Source organism: Scyliorhinus canicula, chromosome 24 (assembly GCF_902713615.1).
Source record: "Scyliorhinus canicula chromosome 24, sScyCan1.1, whole genome shotgun sequence".
In the NCBI taxonomy this organism is placed as follows: Eukaryota; Metazoa; Chordata; class Chondrichthyes; order Carcharhiniformes; family Scyliorhinidae; genus Scyliorhinus; species Scyliorhinus canicula.
In genome coordinates, this window is record NC_052169.1 from 19,133,359 (window position 1) to 19,155,285 (window position 21,927).

Genomic DNA, 21,927 nt, shown 5'->3' on the forward strand with positions numbered 1-21,927 from the left:
GGCCGGATTTAGCTGTGTGGAGATTCTGTGGCTTACCCTCGCGTGCAGTAGGCTGAGTTTTTGTTCCTCCGTTGTTCCAGCGGTGCTGGCTTCTGCCAGGTAGGCCTTAAAACATCTCAGCCAGTGGGCAAAAATTTCCTTAGCTTCTGCATCCTGCGGGTCGAGTTCTAGGCGTCCGGGCTTGAGGGCTGCTTCCATGATTTACTTCGACTGTTTCGTAAGTATATTAAATTGATGGAACCATCAATTCTACGGACACGTGCTTGTAGGATTAGAATAGCGGTTTTAATATACTTACAACAGAGCCAGCCTGTTAGCCGTTGAACTTTCGGTGAACTGGCTGGCTGACTCTGTGGCACGGATCTTTATACAGCAGCTCCAGGGGGAGGAGTTCTGGGCGGAGCCAAGGGGGATCCCAGTACAAACTCTCGAGTACTCCCAGAGCTACTCCTCCTGATAGTCAGGTAGTGCAACTGCACTTACAATATTGATACATATATACAGATTATAATACCGTGTGAATCTCATTCACCACAGCCCTCGAGCTTTGCCAACTGGTAGCAATATTTGGGACCTCTGACTCACCAGCATTCCATTCGGGGGTGGGGGTGGACGCTCTCACTTTGCCTCTTTGATAGCCAGGAGGCGAATATTGTTGAATTGGAGATCTCCCACACCACCGAAAGCACCTGCCTAGTTGGATGGTTTGATGTTATTCCGACACCTGGAGAGAATTAAACATAATTACAGGCTCGGGGGGGGGGGGGGGGGGGGGGGAGTTCTACCAGAGATGGCAGCCATTTATCTCGTTCCTGAAAGAACTGGGCACGGTCCAGTTACGGAGAGATCAGCGTGACGACCCTAAGTTGCATCATGATGCTGTAAGGAAAAAGAAGGAAAACTTGCTCATGGGCTATAAATGTGGACATTTGCTTGGGCTATTTTCCAGTGGGCAGTCCCAACAGATTAGCTCAAATATTTAGATTTACCACAGGCTGGAATTAACCAATGCCCATCTGAAATCAAGAATCCCAATGATGGTAAAGGGTGAGTAGAGACGTTTGGTCCGAGTGGAGAATATGGACTGGAATTTTTTGTTTTCCTCACACTTCTCTTTAAATACATGAATAGGATGGGAATAGAGGGATACAAACCCAGGAAGTGTATAAGATTTCAGTTTAGTCGGGCACCATGGTCGGCACGGGCTTGGAGGGCCGAAGGGCCTGTTCCTGTGCTGTACTTTTCTTTGTTCTTTGTTCTCCCAAACACCTCTTGTAGTTGTAGAATGAGAGCTGTCGAACAGCTTCTAAGATTTATTTGAAAAATAATTTCACCAACTCAACCAACGCTGTAACATATGTTTAAAATTGTTCCAACAGTGCTGCATAGTTTAAACATAGCATGTGGTGATTACTGCTAACCTACCTCTTGTAAATGTCAAAACTATCAATAATAGCTAAGTCTTGAAATTGTCACCATACTTTGGGCTTGGGGATGGGAAGCTATAGTTAAAAAAAACTTTGATTTTCAATTTAATTCCAATATGGATTGAGCTATTCTTTTCTTTTTTTTTTAGACTTGGATGAATGTGCTACAAAGCAGCACAATTGTCAGTTTCTTTGTGTCAATACAATTGGTGGATTTACTTGCAAGTGTCCTCCTGGATTCACACAGCATCATACAGCATGTATTGGTAAGTCACTGACTGGGGAGGCAAGGAGGCAGTATTGTGGAGAATTGAAATCACAGATACACTTTTTGCCTCCGTGTAGTAGTAGATGATAACCACAGTGCACACAGAAGCAGCTATACCTTTGATAAAACAGCCTTGAATATTATGCAGTACCTAATTGTCACGTTATTAGCTATCAATGTAATGCTTGATATTTTCAGTCATCTTTAATTTCAACAAATCAATCACTGATATTTAAATCTCATTTGCACTATGATGTGATCACAATTAAATCTAAAGCCAAATCAGGTAGTGGGGAAAATAAGAAGGTTTGCACGCTGCTTACAGATTTATTTGAATAAATTGCATGAAAATTATTTATTTTGCCTTATTTTACATCAGCGTGCTCAAATAACATCATTTGGCATTATAGTAATATATCTGTTTACACTGCATTTATTCCTTACACACTTAATTACCTACAAGTGATGACCTCTCTTAGACCAAAGCCATGGAATTAAAATTATTGGATAACTTAATTGTTCTTTCACTTGTGTGAGTTATGTTGCAAGAATCAATTTTGCAATGCAAAAAGTGACTTTGTTTTCATGAATAGCCTTTTGTTAAAATCCAAAACCAAGAATTTCTGTTGCGCACAAACATTATGGTCCAGATTTTTTTGCCAGCTGTAAAGGAATGGCTCTTACTGTTCACCTTGAAAACAGCTGCCCCCAAAGTTTTAACAGCTCAAGAGCACAAATTTCATCTTTCCAAAAGTCAGCTTAAATTTGGAAACTTCTACAGGGGATCTGTTTGGTCCATGAACAGGCCAGGCAGCAAGGTGACTGCCCAACCAACCAGACTGAAGAATTCCCACAAGTTCCAAAGCACAAATTAGAAATTAGCCATTAGGAATTAGGTTGAAATCATTCTACAGAAACAAAAATACACGTGATTGAGGGAGGATAGTAAATAACAAAATTAAGTTTTTAAAATCTGCAGCATTCAAATTTTCTTCTGAAAAAATGAGACACCACATTTATAAAAGGTTTTTAGGGCTGGAGAGGTCTCTCAAATATTTATGACTTAGTACGTCATTGGGGACAATTAGTTCAAGTCAACATGAGTCAGTGATTCTGTATTGATTTCATCAGTGAAGATTGTTTTGGCACATCTTTGACAGCAGTTTCTGCCCACATGTAGATCCAAAGATTGCCATCAGATTTACCTAATAATCAAGCTGGTTAATCCAATTCATTCTTGAGAATTATATTGGGCCATAACTTCATGAGAGTGGCAGTCAGCGTCGGATTGCCACTCCATGCCCAAGTACTTAACACAAAATTTGTTCCATGCCTGTCCTGTCCCACCTTATGACTCAGGCCAGGTGAGATCCAGAATTCACAGCTGCCTCAGAAGCCCTTTGTCACAGACAAGGCATGTTTGATTGAAGGAGGACATGGACCCTTTTTACGGCACTTACTGCATAAACCAGGTAAGTTTAACATCCAGTTGAAATTGACAGGCAGGGAGAAGGTAAGTGCTTGGTAAGTAGTTAGGATTTGGGGGACTGTGGGGTCAGACATTGAGGGGCGTAGGGATGGGATCTCGGACTTGTGGGGGAGGGAGGAGGGCCAAACCTCAAGGGAGGGGTTGGGATCTTGGGCGGGTGGTTGGACATCGGAGGGGGGGGGTAGTGAGGGTGTCAGACCTTGAGAGAGTGGGCGGGGATCGGACCTCGTGGGGAGTATGGGTGGGCAGAGGTTGGCAGGGGAGCAGTGGACAGGTGATCAGGGTGGGATCTAGAGTACAGGTGATCAGGGTGGGATCTAGAGTACAGGTGATCAGGGTGGGATCTAGAGTACAGGTGATCAGGGTGGGGTCTTCAGTTCAGATTGTGGTCTTCAGGTCACATTGTGGCAGGTTTTGTCTTCAGTAGGTGAAGGGGCGGGAATGAGCTGCAGGAGTGGGGTTTTGGGTCAGGTTTGGTTGGGGGGGGGGGGGGGGGGGGGGGGTCTGATGATGGCCCAGTCTGGTGAGAGGGTTAATGTTGAGCCGGGCGCGGGTATTTTGCGAAGGGTGGTGGAAATCCCATGGCGTGTTGCTAGTCAAGGGGAGGGGTGGAAAATACTGTTTGGGGGTGGAAGGGGAGAGGCAGATGGGTTTGGAGTGTCCTGTGGTGAGGATTAGTCTGGGACTTTACAATAGTTACCTGGAAATTAGATGAGGTTTTAATTCTTCTTACTTTTTCTGGGCAGCACGGTAGCATGGTGGTTAGCATAAATGCTTCACAGCTCCAGGGTCCCAGGTTCAGTTCCCGGCTGGGTCACTGTCTGTGCGGAGTCTGCACGTCCTCCCCGTGTGTGCGTGGGTTTCCTCCGGGTGCTCCGGTTTCCTCCCACAGTCCAAAGATGTGCGGGTTAGGTGGATTGGCCATGCTAAATTGCCCGTAGTGTCCTAAAAAGTAAGGTTAAGGGGGGGTGGGGTTGTTGGGTTACGTGGGTTTGAGTAGGGTGATCATTGCTCGGCACAACATCGAGGGCCGAAGGGCCTGTTCTGTGCTGTACTGTTCTATGTTCTAATGTCACCCTGTCATAACCATCTGAAGTTTGTGATTTAAATCGCATCTTCGGATAGTCCACAGCGCAAGGCTAATTGCCCAGAGGAAATTTTCAGTTTGGTTATATTTAATAAACTATAAAAAAGATTAACCTAATCGCCACGATCAAAATTATTCATTCCCCTTTCGTCAAGCAGCGTGCCTTAATGGTTATCGTCCAGTCGCTCTGACATTCATCACCATGAGGTGCTTCAAAAGGTTAGTATGGCACGAATCAACTCCAGCCTCCCGGATTGCCTTGATCCACTACAGTTTGCCTACCGCTGCAACAGGTCCACAGCAGACACCATCTCCATGGCCCTGCACTCTACCCTGGAACACCTAGATAACAAAGACACTTATGTCAGATTTCTATTTATAGAAGGCCCAGCCTTCAACACCATCATTCATACGAAACTCATCTCCAAGCTCCTTGGCCTCGGCTCTTCCCTCTGCGACTGGATCCTGAACTTTCTAACCCACAGACCACAATCAGCAAAGATAGGCAACAACACCTCCTCCACAATCATCCTCAACACCGGTGCCCCACAAGGCTGTGTCCTCAGCCCCCTACTATACTCTTTATACACCTATGACTGTGTGGCCAAATTCCCCATCAACTCGATTTTCAAATTTGCTGATGACACCACCGTAATGGGTCGGATTTCAAACAATGACGAGACAGAGTATAGAAATGAGATAGAGAATCTGGTGAACTGGTGCGACGACAATAATCTCTCCCTCAATGTCAACAAAACGAAGGAGATTATCATCAACTTCAGGAAGCATAGTGGAGAACATGCCCCTGTCTGTATCAATGAAAACAAAGTGGAAAGGGTCGAGAGCTTCAGGTTTTTAGGTGTACAGATCACCAACAGCCTGTCTTGGTCCCCCCATGCTGACACTATAGTTAAGAAAGCCCACCAATGACTCTATTTTCTCAGAAGACTAAGGAAATTTGGCATGTCAGCTATGACCCTCACCAACTTCTACAGATGCACCATAGAAAGCATTCTTTCTGGTTGCATCACAGCTTGGTATGGAGCCTGCTCTACCCAAGACCGCAGGAAACTACAAAAGGTCGTGAATGTAGCCCAGTCCATCACGCAAACCAGCCTCCCATCCATTGACTCTATCTATAATTCCCGCTGCCTCAGAAAGGCAGCCAGCAAAATTAAGGACCCCAAGCACCCTGGACATACTCTCTTCCACCTTCCGTCAGGTAAACGATACCAAAGTTTGAGGTCACATACCAACCGACTCAAGAACAGCTTCTTCTCTGCTGCCATCAGACTTTTGAATGGACCTACCTCGTATTACACCTTGCTATAACTAACATTATATTCTGCAGTCTCTCCTTCCTTCCTTATGTACGGTATGCATTGTTTGTACAGCATGCAAGAAACAATACTTTTCAACTAATACATGTGACAATAATAAATCAAATCAAATCATAATCATCTTGGCAGCCTAATCCCAGAGAAAAAAAAAGAACGTTGAAGAATGGCTTGCACTTCATTAATACTCAATATGTGGAGCCCGATCGAACGCCCTCGTTGCGCCTGACTCGGGGCGTGATGAGGCCATTAAATCTTGCGAGAGGCTTCTCGTGAGATTTGCGACACTCAGGGACCCCTCGCAAGATCTCACGAAGCGTCGTGATCTGGATCTCGCCTTCACTGAGGAGACCTCGCCATGATGCCATTTAGCGCTGGTTCACACAAGCATGGACCAGGCTTGATGGCACCAGGATGGTCTCCCAGGCAATCCGGGGCCCCTAGGTTGTCGGGATCTGGGCGGGTGATACCCTGGCACTCCCACTGGCCTGGCACTGCCAGGGTGCCCAGATGGTACTGCCAGTCTGGCAAGGACACTGCCCGGGTGCCAGGTTGGCACTGCCAGAGATCGGGCCCGAGGATGCCTGCCCTTATGAGATGGGGTAAGGGGAGCTCAAGGACCCCTAACAGGTAAATTGGGGGTCCAGAGGCTGCGGTGGGGGGGTCGAGAGATAGGAGCAGCATTTAGAAATTGAGTCATGATCTCTTCCTGCACTGAGGAGCTAAATTAAGGTAAGTGTGGCTTCGACGGGGTGTTCTTCACCAAGGCCAAAAAAAGTCCTGTTTGATAGTGGTGTCATTCTCTGCGCTGCAGGCAGTGAGAAACAGCCTACTAAATGTGCCCAAAACAGTACTCTATTTTTTTCCCGTTACATTGAACCTGTGGTTTCTTTGGAAATCGTAAGCATGTGTCTCTACCTATACCTAAGCCATAACTATTTACAAAATATCTCACAAAAATATATCAATGTTCATAGAACTTGTTGTGTTTAAGACATGGTCATGAATGCTGTGTGTTTCTCTCTTTTAGCAACATATGTTAAAATTATTTAAGTATTGGTAAATGGGATATATATCTAAAATGGAGCAGTGTGTGAATAGAAAATGCAGTCACATTGGCATTGACTTGTTAATATTAAGTTAAATTCGCTACTCAATTTAGTTTTGGCTTAACTCAGCATCAAAATTAATTTAATTAAAACTTAGAAGCACAAGAACAAAAGCTGCACACTTTTTAATATTTTTTAAAAGTTAGTATGTCTGGCCTTAAGTTTGCGGAATGTATATTTGTTCTAATAATTAGTAGTTACTGTACCAAATTTGTTATTTGTCTTGAGCAAAAATGCAGTGACTCACAATGATTCATCTCCAGTCAGTGCCAGTTGTGCTGACATGGGTTTGTATTCCATTAAAATTATGGAACGGACTTATAAACACTTATATTTGCTCAGAATAGATTATAAATCAAGATAATATATACCTGGGAGAAAGCTATAAGGTATAGGATTTAGATGAGATCACGAACCATGTGAGTAATGACTGTTCATATTATTGTGATTCTAAGATTAAATTCCAGACCTTAATTGACGCCTTTGAATTTTTTGTGCTATATGCAACATTTTAAAATTGCTTGCCATTATCCTGTCGGAATGCTGAGCTGCCAGTTACAAGATTGAGGTTGCATCCTAGAGAGCTATGGTTGTAACAGCTGCTTTGAAGTATATGAAAACATCTTTATCATTTGATAGATCTTATGATTTTTAAAGGGATCTTATTCTGGCAGAAATGCATGTACTATTTTACCCACAATGTACTGCAGTTTTCAGTAGATATATTTCAGATTCACCTATATTTCAGATTCACCTGTCCTTTCTTATAATGATTGGTTAATACTTTATTCTTATTCTAATGTTAAATTATTATCAGTTATATTTCTGTTAATTCTGCCCACAATTTTTGAGCTCCATTGGCAAAAGCCTGGGAGTAAGTCTCTCAATCACCTATATGTCATCTTTACTTACAGACACCGCTTGCATTCAATGGTCAGTTTGAGAAAGGTGCAGAAAATAACTTTATTTAAAACTGTTATTCTAACTAATCTGTATAAATAAAGTAAGCAGATCTTCTATTCTTCTGGTATTCTGATAATGCTTTGCTTCATAGAACCTCTACTATATAGCATGCAACACAATGTCTTATTCTGTTGCTAAGATATGTGCCACGAAGCCCAATGCTTCTCAAGTAAACGTAGCTTCAAATCAATCAAAGTTTTATTTGTTGTTTAGTGAGGCTGTTAGTACTCTAATACTATAGCCCCAAGATTCAAAATACCCAACCTGATCAATAAATAGCTTTCGTTTTAACTTGCAATTGTAATGAACTGCAATTTCACCACATAAATCCTGAATAAATAATGATGGTGTTCCAGCTATTTGCAGCTTCCACAAAGTTTGCAGTTTTTCAACACCCTGACAGCGCTCTATATTTATGGCCCAGTCTTCCGAGCCTGGCTTCTTACGAAATGTATACACACAGTGTATGAAGAACTCTGTATCAGCGCTGTAATGCGGGAGGAAGGCAAGACAAATTTAAAGGTCCCGCCTGAATATTGGTAAATGGGTAAATGGATGAAAATGAATGGCTGAGTGGACAAATGAGTGAATGGATAGGGTGGATAATGGGTGTGGTGAGTGTGTGAGGTAAATGGAAGGTAGGGTGACATGTGGATGAGATGTAGGGTAAGCAGGTATGTGAGGTGGCACTTGGATAGGGTGACCGGGAGGGGCTAGGGAAATCAGTGTGAGTGATAAATGCTAAATACCAATGCAAGGGATATAGGGATGGTGTGGGAAGAAGGCATTGAGATGGATGGATGGTCAGCCACACTCGTATTGAATGGCACAGCTGGCTTGATGGGCTGAATGGCCTACTCTTGTGTTCCTGTATAGGAGTCAGTTCTATAATTATCTGAGAGTTAGACTAGGATTTTCTATCTTACATTTCCTGGGTAATTGTCCAGTTAAGTACCATGGAGGTGTCTAAAGTCTGACTTTAACACAGAGTCACGGCTATCCTCAGAGTGTCCCACGCAGCAGGGTAATTGCCCACTGGAAGATCAAACTTCCCAGGCAGTTTGCACGGACTTCAGCTCATTAGGACTTTACAAGGTCCAACGCATATGTAGGGTTGTACATCTGGATCCAAAGATCTAGAGACCAGAAGATTAAGGCCAATATTTGCCAAAACTTGAGAACCTGTTCAGATAAATTGAGAACAGAGCATCTTAACACCTAATGCTTGAGAAGGTAATCAAGATAATTCACGTAATCTTAAACAATTTGCTCACTAAAGAGTGAGGTACATATGTGTGTCAAATATTAATCCTCTGAAACCTGGAATTTTCCTTTAAGTCACAGCAATATACATGTCTTCAGTGGCTGGCCAAATGCACTGATTGATTGCTCTATTGCAGATAACAATGAATGTATCGCTGAAACAAATATGTGTGGATCTAAAGGAGTGTGCCAGAATACCCCGGGCAGCTTTCTATGTGAATGCCAGCGTGGATTTTCACTGGATCAAACTGCCCACAGCTGTGAAGGTAAAGTTTGAATATCCTGGATAGCAATCATTTGAAATAACTTTGTGCCTTTTTTAAAAAACCAATGTGAACTTTCTTGTTTGCTATGTTAGCTCATAAATACTTAACAGTGCATTCAGTAGAGGTCTGCAACAATAAAAAATTAAAAAGAAAGGTTGTGCATATAAAACCATACAAAGTAATTGTAATAAATTATAATCCTCTTTTTTTTTAAAAAAACCTTCTTGTTCAGCATTTATTTTTAATCACTTGTTAGATGTTGACGAATGTGAAGGAAGCCATCGTTGCCAACATGGCTGTCAGAACCTGGTTGGTGGATATCGATGTGGCTGTCCACATGGTTATCTGCAGCACTATCAATGGAATCAATGTGTTGGCAAGTAACTCATGTTCAAATTTGTTAGCAAGATAAATGTTTCCAGTGAAGAATCTTTATGATTTTGTTAACAATGTGTAACTATTTCTCCTCTGTTTTAATTTCTTTCTGAGCACTTCTATTTCCCTGTTTAGGACAATCTGATACCTGTATGAACACTGTCGATGCTGCCCATAATTTAATATTTCAGTTCGACAGATAAGCAGTCTCTGAATATGTCTCACCCTGTCTCTCAAAGAGACTCTATTACTGCAGGATGTGCAGTCCAAAAGATCAACATAAAACTATGCATCCAAGAGAGCATTGGTTTTGAACCTCTGAATGCATGGTTTCTGACAAATAATCCAATACGACCACTAAAGCTACTTAGTTCCCATTTCATGTAAGGAATTTAGACTGTAGAGGGTATCCTGCTGTAAGGAATTCTCCTTGTTCAATGTCTAGCAATATTTAGCACCAAAAGATTAATTTTCATATTTAAAAATAATTGGCAATTAAAAAGAACAGGACTAATTTTGCTGACAAATTATCGATAACTGACTTCTCTGTGGATCCATTATCACTTGCCAAAGTTGTAATAGTTTCTTGCAAAGGCAACTTTTAAAATAGCAAAACAAGTATGGAATAATAGCAAAATACTGCGGATGCTGGAATCTGAAACAAAAACAGAAAATGCTGGAAATACTCAGCAGGTGTGGCAGCGTCTGTGGAGAGAGAAAATGAGAGTTAACATTTCAAGTCCATGTGAATCCTCCAGAAGAGGAAAACAAAATGTATGATATTTTAAAAAGTGTTTTAATCAGTTGACAGTGTGGCTGCAGGTGAAATCCTATTTTCATCTAAACAAAGAGGTGCATTGAGAAAAATCGGACCTCCATATTGCTTTAATATCACTGTTTTCCAGATATAGGCCAATATCTTTTGGATGGTGGATCTTCACATCCGTCATGAGGGGTGGTGGCGAACGCATACTGCCAATGCAGGCTGACCCACAGCCATTCACTATTTTTTTTATTAAGATCCAAGACCAGACCCAATAGTGGTTAGGGTACTGGACCAAAACCCCAGTATTTTAGTTTATTTGCAAGACTGTGGAAAGAATGATTTGCTCCAGGAGTGATTGCATGAAGAAATAGGGCTCTGGTATTTTTAAAACAAAAAACTAATATGAATACAATATTAAACCTTTTAACTTTACACCCCAAAAAAACAGCTTACAATTACTCCTTAATCACTACCACTCAAATTCTCATTAAACAACAAGAAAAGAAGCAAACAGCTGTTAATCTATCTTACTGTGTGAGAATTGTGGACTCAGCGTCAGGCAGATCATAATTCAACTCTCTCTCCAAAGGTTTCTCCAAAAACTGCCTCTCTAAAACCTTTCAAAATGTACCTCTGCCTTCCTTGGCTCCACCTAGAAATCTCCCTAAGCTGAAAAACATTTTTTTTCTGCAGGCTACAAAGCACATCAACTCCCCAGGGACTTTCCCAGTCAAACAACAATCCATTAGCCCAGACTGAAAAACACATTCCTTTGTCAATTTCACTTTCTGGCTGCTAAAAGCATCCAGGCCCTGAAAAATTAAAGCATTACCAATGCAGTCAAACACACTCTAACCCCAGGCTCTTAACCCTCAAATTGTCCAATACTTAGAATCCAGTATTCCTAAAGTCTTCCAGTCATCACAATTATTAATTCAAGGGATGTGGGCTTTTGTGGCTCGGCCAGCATTCATTGCCACCCCTAATAACCCTTGAGAAGGTGGTGGTGAGCTGCGTTAATGAGCTGCTGCAGTCCATATGGTGAGGTACACCCACGGTGCTGTTAGGGAGGGAGTTCCAGGATTTTGACCCAGTGAAATTGAAGGGACAGTAATATATTTCCAAGTCAGGATGAGTGACTTGGATGGGGACTGCCAGGTGATGGTGTTTCCATGAGTCTGCTGCCCTTGTCTTTCTAGATGGTAGTGGTCATGGGTTTGGAAGGTGCCACCTAAGGAGCCTTAGTGAGTTCCAGCAGAGCGTCTTGTAGATGGTATACACTACTACTGTGCACAGGTGGTGAAGAGAAGGGATTCCAATCAAGCAAGCTGCTTTGTCCTGGATGGGTCAAACTTCTTTAGTGTTGTTGAAGCTGCACTCATCCAGGCACTAGATGTTCACACTCCTGGACTTGTGGCATGTTGATTGTCAGCAGGCTTTGTGGAGTAAGAGATGCAGCGAGAAAAGAGCCCCTCACCTGCTCTTGTAGCTGCTATATTTACAGGGTTAGCCCAGTTAGGTTGATGGTTGGGTTCTCTCTTGTTACAGATGGTCATTTCCTGGCACTTGTGTAACATCGGGGCCTCACGGTTGCATGGTGGTTAGCATCAATGCTTCACAGCTCCAGGGTCCCAGGTTCGATTCCCGGCTGGGTCACTGTCTGTGTGGAGTCTGCACGTCCTCCCTGTGTGTGCGTGGGTTTCCTCCGGGTGCTCCGGTTTCCTCCCACAGTCCAAAGATGTGCGGGTTAGGTGGATTGGCCATGCTAAATTGCCCGTAGTGTAAGGTTAATGGGGGGGATTGTTGGGTTACGGGTATACGGGTTACATGGGTTTAAAGTAGGGTGATCATTGCTCGGCACAACATCGAGGGCCGAAGGGCCTGTTCTGTGCTGTACTGTTCTATGTTCTATGAATGTTACTTTCCACAGGCGGAATCTTGAGCCCGCATTAGCCGTCAACGCGTGGGTGGAAAATATTCCAAGAATCGGGAAACAAGATTGTTTTCCAATATTCCAGACACCTTTCTAGTGGTGTAACAAAAATCCATCATGAAAGGCTGGAACCTCATTAAATACGTTATAAATATCATTAGCGAGCCCTCCCGCCAGTACTTACCCAATCACTGAGTACTCTCCAGTGGCGATCATGAGCTGAGCGGTCACATGAAAGGTGGCTCTCTCTTCGGAATTTCTGATTAGACTTTCTGACCCCAAACGGGTACTAAAATTGCAAAAGGTTCCCGTACAAACTTGGCTAACGTTTCTGTCGGCCGCTGACGGCGTGTCGTAAACACGTGGCATGCATAAACCTCGTTAATGGGCCTAACGTACATTTTGTCCAATATCGCCAGCGCTGCGGTGTAAGAACCTGTGTGGAGATTCTGTGGCTTACCCTCGCGTGCAGTAGGCTGAGTTTTTGTTCCTCCATTGTTCCAGCGGTGCTGGCTTCTGCCAGGTCGGCCTTAAAACATCTCAGCCAGTGGGAAAAAATTTCCTTAGCTTCTGCATCCTGCGGGTCGAGTTCAGGCTTGAGGGCTGCTTCCATGATTTACTTCGACTGTTTCGTAAGTATATTAAATTGATGGAACCATCAATTCTACGGACACGTGCTTGTAGGATTAGAATAGCGGTTTTAATATACTTACAACAGAGCCAGCCTGTTAGCCGTTGAACTTTCGGTGAACTGGCTGGCTGACTCTGTGGCACGGATCTTTATACAGCAGCTCCAGGGGGAGGAGTTCTGGGCGGATCCAAGGGGGGAGCCCAGTACAAACTCTCGAGAACTCCCAGAGCTACTCCCCCTGGTGGTCAGGTAGTGCAACTGCACTTACAATATTGATACATGTATATACTTGGAACAGAGTGACATTGGTAACTATAATGCTGTGTGAATCTCATTCACCACACTGACCCAAACCAAGTTCAGGTGTCTGGGGATCCAGATAGCCCAGAACTGGATGTGATTCCGTAAATGGAACCTGTCCAGCCTGGTGGAGGAGGTGAAGAGGGATACGTGGAGATGAGATCCACTGCCAAGGTTCCTCTTCCTATTCAGATCACTCCTGACCTTCGTCCTCAAATCCTCCTTCACCAGAATTGATAAACTGATCATGGCCTTTGTCTGGGCAGGAAAGAGCCCTGGGATAGTAAAAACGTTCCTACAAAGAAGGTGACACATGGAAGGCTTGGCTCTGCCAAATCATCTATTCTACTACTGGGCAGCGAACGCAGAGAGGGTGCAGGGGTGGCTAGGAGAGACGGAATGGGTGCGGATGGAGGAAGTCTCATGTACAGGGACGTCCCTCCGGGCATTGGCCACCGCCTCACTCCCAGCACCCCAACCAAATATTTGAGTAGTCCGACGGTAGTAGCCACATTAAAGACCTGGATCCACCTCAAGCACAACTTCAAACTCAGTGGCATGTGTGCTGCAGCCTCCATCTGCGGGAACCATAAATTTATTTCAGTAAAAATATACGCCACGTTCAAAACGTGAGAGAACATGTGCGTGAGCGGTGGGGTCACGACCCTGGGGGAGCGAACCAAGAAGCTCCAACTTCCGAAAGGGAACGAGCTTCGGTACTTGCAGTCGCGGGACCTTCTCCGCAAGGAGACTACGATGTTCCCCCAGATACCCAGACACACCTTACTGGACAGACTATTAGGGTCGGACTTGTTAGGGGAGGTAAATTTGGTGACAGATAAGGTCAACTGTTAGAAGAGTTAAGGGCCCCACTGGACGAGACACGAGAAAAATGGAAGGGCTGGCATGGAGATTGGGGGAGCGAGGCTCTGCATAAGATCACCTCTTAGGCGCAGAGCTGAGCCTAACGCAGTTAACAGTGGTGTACGGGGCGCATCTAACCAGGGCACACATGAGCAGGCTCTTCCTGGAGCCGGAGGGTAAGTGTAGGCCTTAGCGGCCCTTCATGGCTGGAAGCCTCTAGGTCTAAAGGGGTATAGCGGCTGGTATACATGGAGCAGGTAAATCCATAGGGTCTACACTAGGAGCACCGGTGAGGTTCATGGGTGGGGTTTCGGGAGATGCCAGGCTGCATTGGCAGCATGGGGTCTCTAACAAGGGTGTTTTCCAGTTTAATGTGGCCTGAAGACTCCAGGTACACCAACAAGAGGGGTTGGGGGTGGGAGAAACTGGCCAGGGGCACGGACACCACATCCACCTCCCCCCGCCATTCCACCTGTAATCCCCTCCGTGAAACATACCTGCCGCACTCCGGCATGTGGGCCCTGGGTTGGCAGTAACATCGGATCTGGTCCATGGGGTGGAGGATGATGACAGCCCGCTCCACAATGTACTCTGCTGCTCCATATCATCTGACAACGTCTGACTGATGCCCACAGTAGCACTTCCCACCGTCCACCTGGGTGATCCCAGCATCTGAGCCAATTCCATCACTCCCCTCTGGCCAGCCCAGACCAGCCCACCCCACACACCCATCTGACAGAGCACTGAGACAGATTATAACAGTGGTAACAGGTGTTTAATATAAAGAAATATTTACAGGTTTGTGCCCTAGCCCCTATAACTAAACTGTCCTGCACCCAATTTAATTAGTGTCTAACTTTCTGACTTTACGGGCCCTAACGCTTCCACTAGGTGGTTCCCCAGATGGTACAGCAGGAGGTGGCTCGCTGTGGTTCCTACCCTGCGACCTGGGTCCCCATTGGCGGGCGTCTTCTGGAGGGACCTGGCCTGGATGGTCTCATCTGCTGCCTGGGTATCCCAGGTGGCGTGTTGCCACCCTGTTCCGCCCACTGCCCGTCAAATGCAGAGATGCGGGGGGTGGGGTGGAATCCGAGGTGTTCCGGCAACTCCCCTGTGGCACAGTCCCATCTCATCTGTAGCCACGCAATGCACGACATGCAGGCGTGTGCAGGTTTCCCGGGGAGTGTCCATGATAGTTACATCCTGGGGCACTCGCAGATGCCAGCTGTTTTTGTGGGAGAGCAGCAGCTGGAGTGTTGGCACCCCAGGATAAAGGATACCCACTCAGGAAGTGACTGATGATGCCAGAGCGGAGGCCACAAAAACGTCTTGAGACTCGCTACAAGGACCATACGTCAACCCACTCGCTGGTCGAGCAGGCAATTGGACTGCTCAAGATACTGTGGATTGCTGTAACTTAACAAGTAATTTTCTTTATTATTTTATGCTGTGCGCTCTCACAGGGCGATGGATGCCCTCATTGGCTCTCGGATTGGTGATGACCAGGACTAGGTTGCGAAGACCTTTCCCAACATGGGGTCTCACTTCTCACTAACTGTAGAGCCTGAGGGAGGTCATCGACATGGTCACTCCATTCATGGGTAGGGCGCGAAAGCAACTGCAGGCGAATGCTGCCTTGCAGTGAGGATAGAGGTGATGCTCACCTTATTCTCTGCAAAATGTCTTGACTCCTGCCTGACAGAGTGACAAATGCGACTTGCCACTGAACGAGGTGATCTAGGGGTCCATAGATGGAGAATAACACTTAGGTGCTACTGCCTCCCCCAAAGTCAGGGATCCCCGTGTGTTCTGCCCCCTCTTGACGAGGTGGACAGACTCTCACATGTTTTCAGCTAATGGCGTCCTCATAACTCGAGAATGCTGGCATAAATGAGAGGCCTGAGCATTGCTGTGGCTGTGGAGGGAAGGGGTGAACCTTCCATGGATAGGGGTTGCAGGGGAGGATTTGGGAGCTCTGAAATGAGGTGCAGTGGCATTAGAACAAAGAAAAGTACAGCACAGGAACAGGCCCGTGCCGACCATGCTGCCCGACTAAACTACAATCTTCTACACTTCCTGGGTCCGTATCCCTCTATTCCCATCCTATTCATGTATTTGTCAAAATGCCCCTTAAATGTCACTGTCGTCCCTGCTTCCACCACCTCCTCCGGCAGCTGGTTCCAGGCAGCCACTACCCTCTGTGTAAAAAAACTTGCCTCGTACATCTACTCTAAACCTTGCCCCTCGCACCTTAAACCCATGCCCCCTAGTAATTGACCCCTCTACCCTGGGCAAAAGCCTCAGGCTATCCACTCTGTCTATGCCCCTCATAATTTTGTAGACCTCTATCAGGTCGCCCCTCAACCTCCGTCGTTCCAGTGAGAACAAACCGAGTTTATTCAACCGCTCCTCATAGCTAATGCTCTCCATACCAGGCAACATCCTGGTAAATCTCTTCTGCACTCTCTCTAAAGCCTCCACATCCTTCTGGTAGTGTGGCGACCAGAATTGAACAGTATACTCCAAGTGTGGCCTAACTAAGGTTCTATACAGCTAAAACATGACTTGCCAATTCTTATACTCAATGCCCCAGTCAATGAAGGCAAGCATCCTTCTTGACTACCTTCTCCACCTGAGTTGCCCCTTTCAGTGACCTGTGGACCTGTATACCTAGATTTCTCTGACTTTCAATACCCTTGAGGGTTCTACCATTCACTGTATATTCCCTACCTGCATTAGACCTTCCAAAATGCATTACCTCACATTTGTCCGGATTAAACTCCATCTGCCATCTCTCCGCCCAAGTCTCCAAACAATCTAAATCCTGCTGTATCCTCTGACAGTCCTCATCGCTAACCGCAATTCCACCAACCTTTGTGTCGTCTGCAAACTTACTAATCAGACCAGTTACATTTTCCTCCAAATCATTTATATATACTACGAACAGCAAAGGTCCCAGCACTGATCTCTGCAGAACACCACTCGTCACAGCCCTCCAATTAGAAAAACACCCTTCCATTGCTACTCTCTGCCTTCTAGGACCTAGCCAGTTCTGTATCCACCTTGCTAGCTCACCCCTGATCGAGTGTGACTTCACCTTTTGTACCAGTCTACCACGAGGGACCTTGTCAAAGCCCTTACTGAAGTTCATATAGACAACATCCACTGCCCTATCTGCATCAATCATCTTTGTGACCTCTTCGAAAAACTCTTATCAAGTTAGTGAGACACGACCTCCCCTTCACAAAACCAAGCTGCCTCTCACTAATACGCCCATTTGCTTCCAAATGGGAGTAGATCCTGTCTCGAAGAATTCTCTCCAGTAATTTCCCTACCACTGACCTAATGCTCACCGGCCTGTAGTTCGCTGGATTATCCTTGCTGCCCTTCTTAAACAAAGGAACAACATTGGCTATTCTCCAGTCCTCCGGGACATCACCTGAAGACAGTGAGGATCAAAAGATTTCTGTCAAGATTACTGCATCCATCATTCGTGTGGGAGAGATATTGCGCTGCCGTTCTCACACTGCACAGGAAGAAGGTTTGGTGAGGGTTTACGGAACATGGTGCCATGATATATCATGGAGGCTCTTTATTGGTGATCAAAGTGATTTTTGATGCCAACCTATTATGACAATGGTGTCTTTTCTTTAATAGTGCCCAGGTTCACCCGTGTCTATTGGATGCCTATTGTTTCTTTGTCTTCTTCACTCTCACACTACGTCTAGGTGTATCCCCAGGATATGCGGCTGAGGCTGAGGACCTGCTGACTTCCATGCCCTGTTGCCTGAGATGATCTTCGCGGGTGTCCTCTGGGGGTGCCGGGACTGGGATCTCGATGGTCCATGCCTGCTTTTGGGCGGCACAGGTTTTTGGGCTGGAGGTGTTTCACTCTCAGGGAAGGGGTCAGATGGGCCGGACACCCCCAGGGACTCCTAGATGGAAGGCCCCAGGCTGCAATCTTACTCATCCTTTTCCCTTCAGGTGCCATGGGGGACCTTGGGCACCTCCATGGAATAGAGGGGCAGCTGGAATGAAATTCAGAAGCCCTGTCGTCTTCTGGAGCTGACACTAGTGCCTGCCCCATGTAGTTGAAGCCCTGCACCATACAGCACATGCCCTTAGCCATGGAGGTCATGAGCTGAACCATGGAGTGGACACCCCCCCTCCACCATAGAGTACACATCTTCCGCCAAGGTCTCCACTGCGGACTCCATCCTCACAATGTTGGCCTCATTGCATCAGACCGACGACACCAACTCCTCGAACAGGACTTCACCAGTCGGCCTTGCAGTCCAAGGAGGGATGCTGTCATCTCTTCCTGATGCTTGCAACTGTGCCTTTGCAGCTCCAGCATCTCTGGCACGATCATACCCAGGAGCATGTCACTGGTGTGGTGCTCAGCAGTGTCCTGGGCTCTGAGCATCTCTCCAAGTGCCAGATCCTCAGGACATCCGTGCCTCTATCTGCTGTGGATCATCATCAGGTGTGTGTTCACCAGTGAGTGACCCAGAAACCTGCCTACTACTTAATCCCATCAAGGTGCCTATCCGTGCTGGTGGAGGGTGCAGGTGACAGTTGTGCCTCTGGTTCCCAGAGTGGCCCTGGACTTTAGCCAAGGTGAAACCAACACATTGGCATTGGTTTGCCACTTATTGCCTAAGACCTGTACTCCAGAACAAATATGCTAATATTTGAAACTGCTAACATATTCCTGGTGACTTCAGCAATGACTGACAAGCTCCTGGTGACCTTCTACAATCACAGGCACAATCCTGGTGCTGCCCTGTGACTATAGCACACATTCCTGATGAGCAGCAGCAACTACAAACATACTTCTGGTGACCTCTGCAATTCCCTGTTGTTATTGCCACTCTCATGGCGATCCTTTGTACAGACTAACACAGTGCTTGGATTCTGTCCTAAGTTCCAAACTACAATGTCATGTACACAAAGGACTCATGTCAGTGGAGAAAGGCTTTTATTTTTATTAGTATATGACAACAGAAATTCCATTTTAGTAAGTAAATAAGTATGGAAATCTGATTAACAGGAAAACTGGCATATAAGGAGCTTCAGAGCTTCTGCTGGTGTATGCTTGCAGACTCAGAGCCCCCAATTCTTATAACAATGTCTATTCACCACTGTATGCCAAATGCAAATTTATCTTTACTTCCACATCATCACGTCAAATGGGCACACCTTTGCCCATTGCAGTTTTAGACAGAATAAGAACAGATCATTTTTGTGCATCTTACAAATGAAATGTACGTAAGTCAATAAATGTAAGAAACACAAAATTCTGCCAAATCCCAAGGCACTAGATCAGAAAGAGAACATAGTATTCCCAACAGTGCAGAAGGCGGCCATTCAGCCCATCGAGTTTGCACCGACTCTCTGAAAGAGCACCCTACCTGGGGTCAGGCCCCCACCGTAACCCAGTAACCCTACCTAATATTTTGGGCACTAAGGGGCAATTTAGCATGGCCTAACCATATCTTTGGACTGTGGAAGGAAAGTGGAGCACCCGGAGGAAACCCACGCAGCCACGAGGAGAAAGTGCAAATTCCACACAGTCACCCAAGCCTGGATCCCTGGCATTTTGAGACAGCAGTGCTAACCACTGTGCCACCTGCAAATAGATATATTCTGCCTTTCTGATTCAGGAAGTAGTAGAGTAATAAAGAAATGTTTATCATTGGGAAATGTAATATACTTAAAGATTATCACACAAATTAAAGATTATCACACAAATTAAGTTAAATTATAAGTACTAACGTGACCATCAATCTCCTTATTTCTATGGTTCACCAACACATTTTGAGTGACCACAAGACACTTGATGATAGAGTATACAAAACTGACTTTAGTGATATCGATCTAGTCTAAGTGAGCAGCCTATGTGGACAGTGTAGCTTTTTTCAAGTTCTACCTTTCGAGCCTTCTGAAGAAATGATGAACTTCTTCATGTACCACAATGTTCCTTCATCAGAGATACGACCTCATGACATATCTATTCTTGAATCCTTTGAAGATGTTCCATTCATGAAAATAATTGTAGTTGTTTATTCCAAAGCTCCCTCTTCCAAACAAGACTTAACTGTTTCCAAATCATCTCAATGTTTTATTGACTGATATCTTTCCACACTATAGCTAATGAATCCCTGTACCCATATCCATTAAATTATCCATTAATCCATACATTATCCACTCAAGTTATACTTTAATCATTTGCTGTAGATAATGTTCAGCTTGTCTTCTGCTTTTGATGTCAATATCTCTCCTGTGGCACCCTAAGTTAACGCAGAAAACCTGTTATTCCAAGATATAGGAAGATTGATTATTAAGCCTTAACTCCCCAAGCTATCCAACAAACAACTATCCAGGATATCCACCAATAAACATCCCAAAAAGTGTTCAAAAATATTTCAACAAGAAACAATGGAAGAATTTAAAGAAGTCAAAGCTAGTTCAGAAAGGCACCACAGGAAGACATCAAGTCAAATGTAAGCAGCCACACAGTGATGAATGTCTGGCTCCAGCCCCACTGCTGCAGAAATAGTGAAAGCTGTTTGACACAATGAAAACAAGCATTATTAGAGCAAAAGAAAGTGATTTCCATGCCCTCCTTTGCTAGCCAGTAAGTGATCATTGATTGATATTAGCTTGCAAATATACTCGCCCATTAGACGGGAGTTTGAACCTGGTTTTGAGTGATGAGTGAATAGGAGGGGAAAAGAATTCTGAAAAAGCGTAATGAAATGAAAATTAAATGAAAATCGCTTATTGTCACAAGTAGGCTTCAAATGAAGTGACTGTGAAAAGCCACTAGTCGCCACATTCCGGCGCCATGACAGCAGATAAAGATAAATTAAATTGCGATCAAAATCTTAGAATTGTTCCACTGACAAAAAAGTAAACACATGTCATCTCTCATAAGACCACTACAAATAATTTCCCATGTACCTCTTTGATTCAGTGAATAACTGAGGATTTGCATTATTCACTGGCTAGTTATGTCACTTGTATGAGGACATTTCCACCAGGCCATGTTTACAACAGAAAGTACATTTATCATATGTCCTATGTATTTATCGTATGTCCTGTTTTTCATGTGTGGAAAGATCTGCATGAACAGTACAGAGCTATACTTTTCAATACACCTCCATACCCGTGACAATAAATCTAAGTATCTGACAGCTGAATTACTAGTTATGTAATCTTACTATGTCAGCTAATAAGGGGCGCAGTGGTTAGCACTACTGCCTCACAGCGCCGAGGACCCGGATTCAATCCCAGCCCAGGTCACTGTCCGTGTGGAGTTTGCACATTCTCCCCGTGTCTGCAATGCTAAGAGTAAAATACGTACAGAATGCTTTATTACTGGCTCAGCAATGCTATTAAATACATCACTCCAGTGATGCGATTCCAGGTATGTAGGTTTTACATCCCAATGATCGGCTGATTAAATCAAACAGTATATTCCTTTTGGTTGTTTACGTTAGGCAAAGTACAATCCGTACTCAACCAGCCCACATTTACAAAACAAAATGTGGAATGTTAGATGTGATTCCTTGATTGGGCACCACTAGCTGAACAATCGAGAGTGTGCTAATAACTACACTAAGAACCAATCTAAGACAATCAGTCAAGCTTGTAAAGTGGATCATTTATGCATGATAGAAGCAACAAATATTCATAAGCAGGAGCCTGTTCTCTACAAAAGGAATATGTTCAACCCTTGCACCTATTTTTACTAGCATAGCCTGGGAGCTTAGGGAGCCTATAATTGATTGGCTGAGGAGTTGCCATGGAGAAAACAACAATCAGTCAAGTTGCCAACCAATCC

General features: G+C 44.7%; 1 protein-coding gene across 2 annotated transcripts in view; it reads left to right on the forward strand.

The window, feature by feature from the left end:
• Nucleotides 1-21,927, forward strand: part of LOC119956802 (fibrillin-1-like) — a 622,562-nt gene that overhangs the window by 586,527 nt on the left and 14,108 nt on the right. The window contains exons 60-62 of one of the 2 annotated variants that reach the window (XM_038784237.1): nucleotides 1,577-1,693; nucleotides 9,081-9,209; nucleotides 9,466-9,585. In XM_038784237.1, the coding sequence (XP_038640165.1) occupies nucleotides 1,577-1,693; nucleotides 9,081-9,209; nucleotides 9,466-9,585 (366 nt within the window). The remainder of the gene's footprint in view (nucleotides 1-1,576; nucleotides 1,694-9,080; nucleotides 9,210-9,465; nucleotides 9,586-21,927) is intronic. The other variant, XM_038784238.1, reaches the window with a different exon arrangement.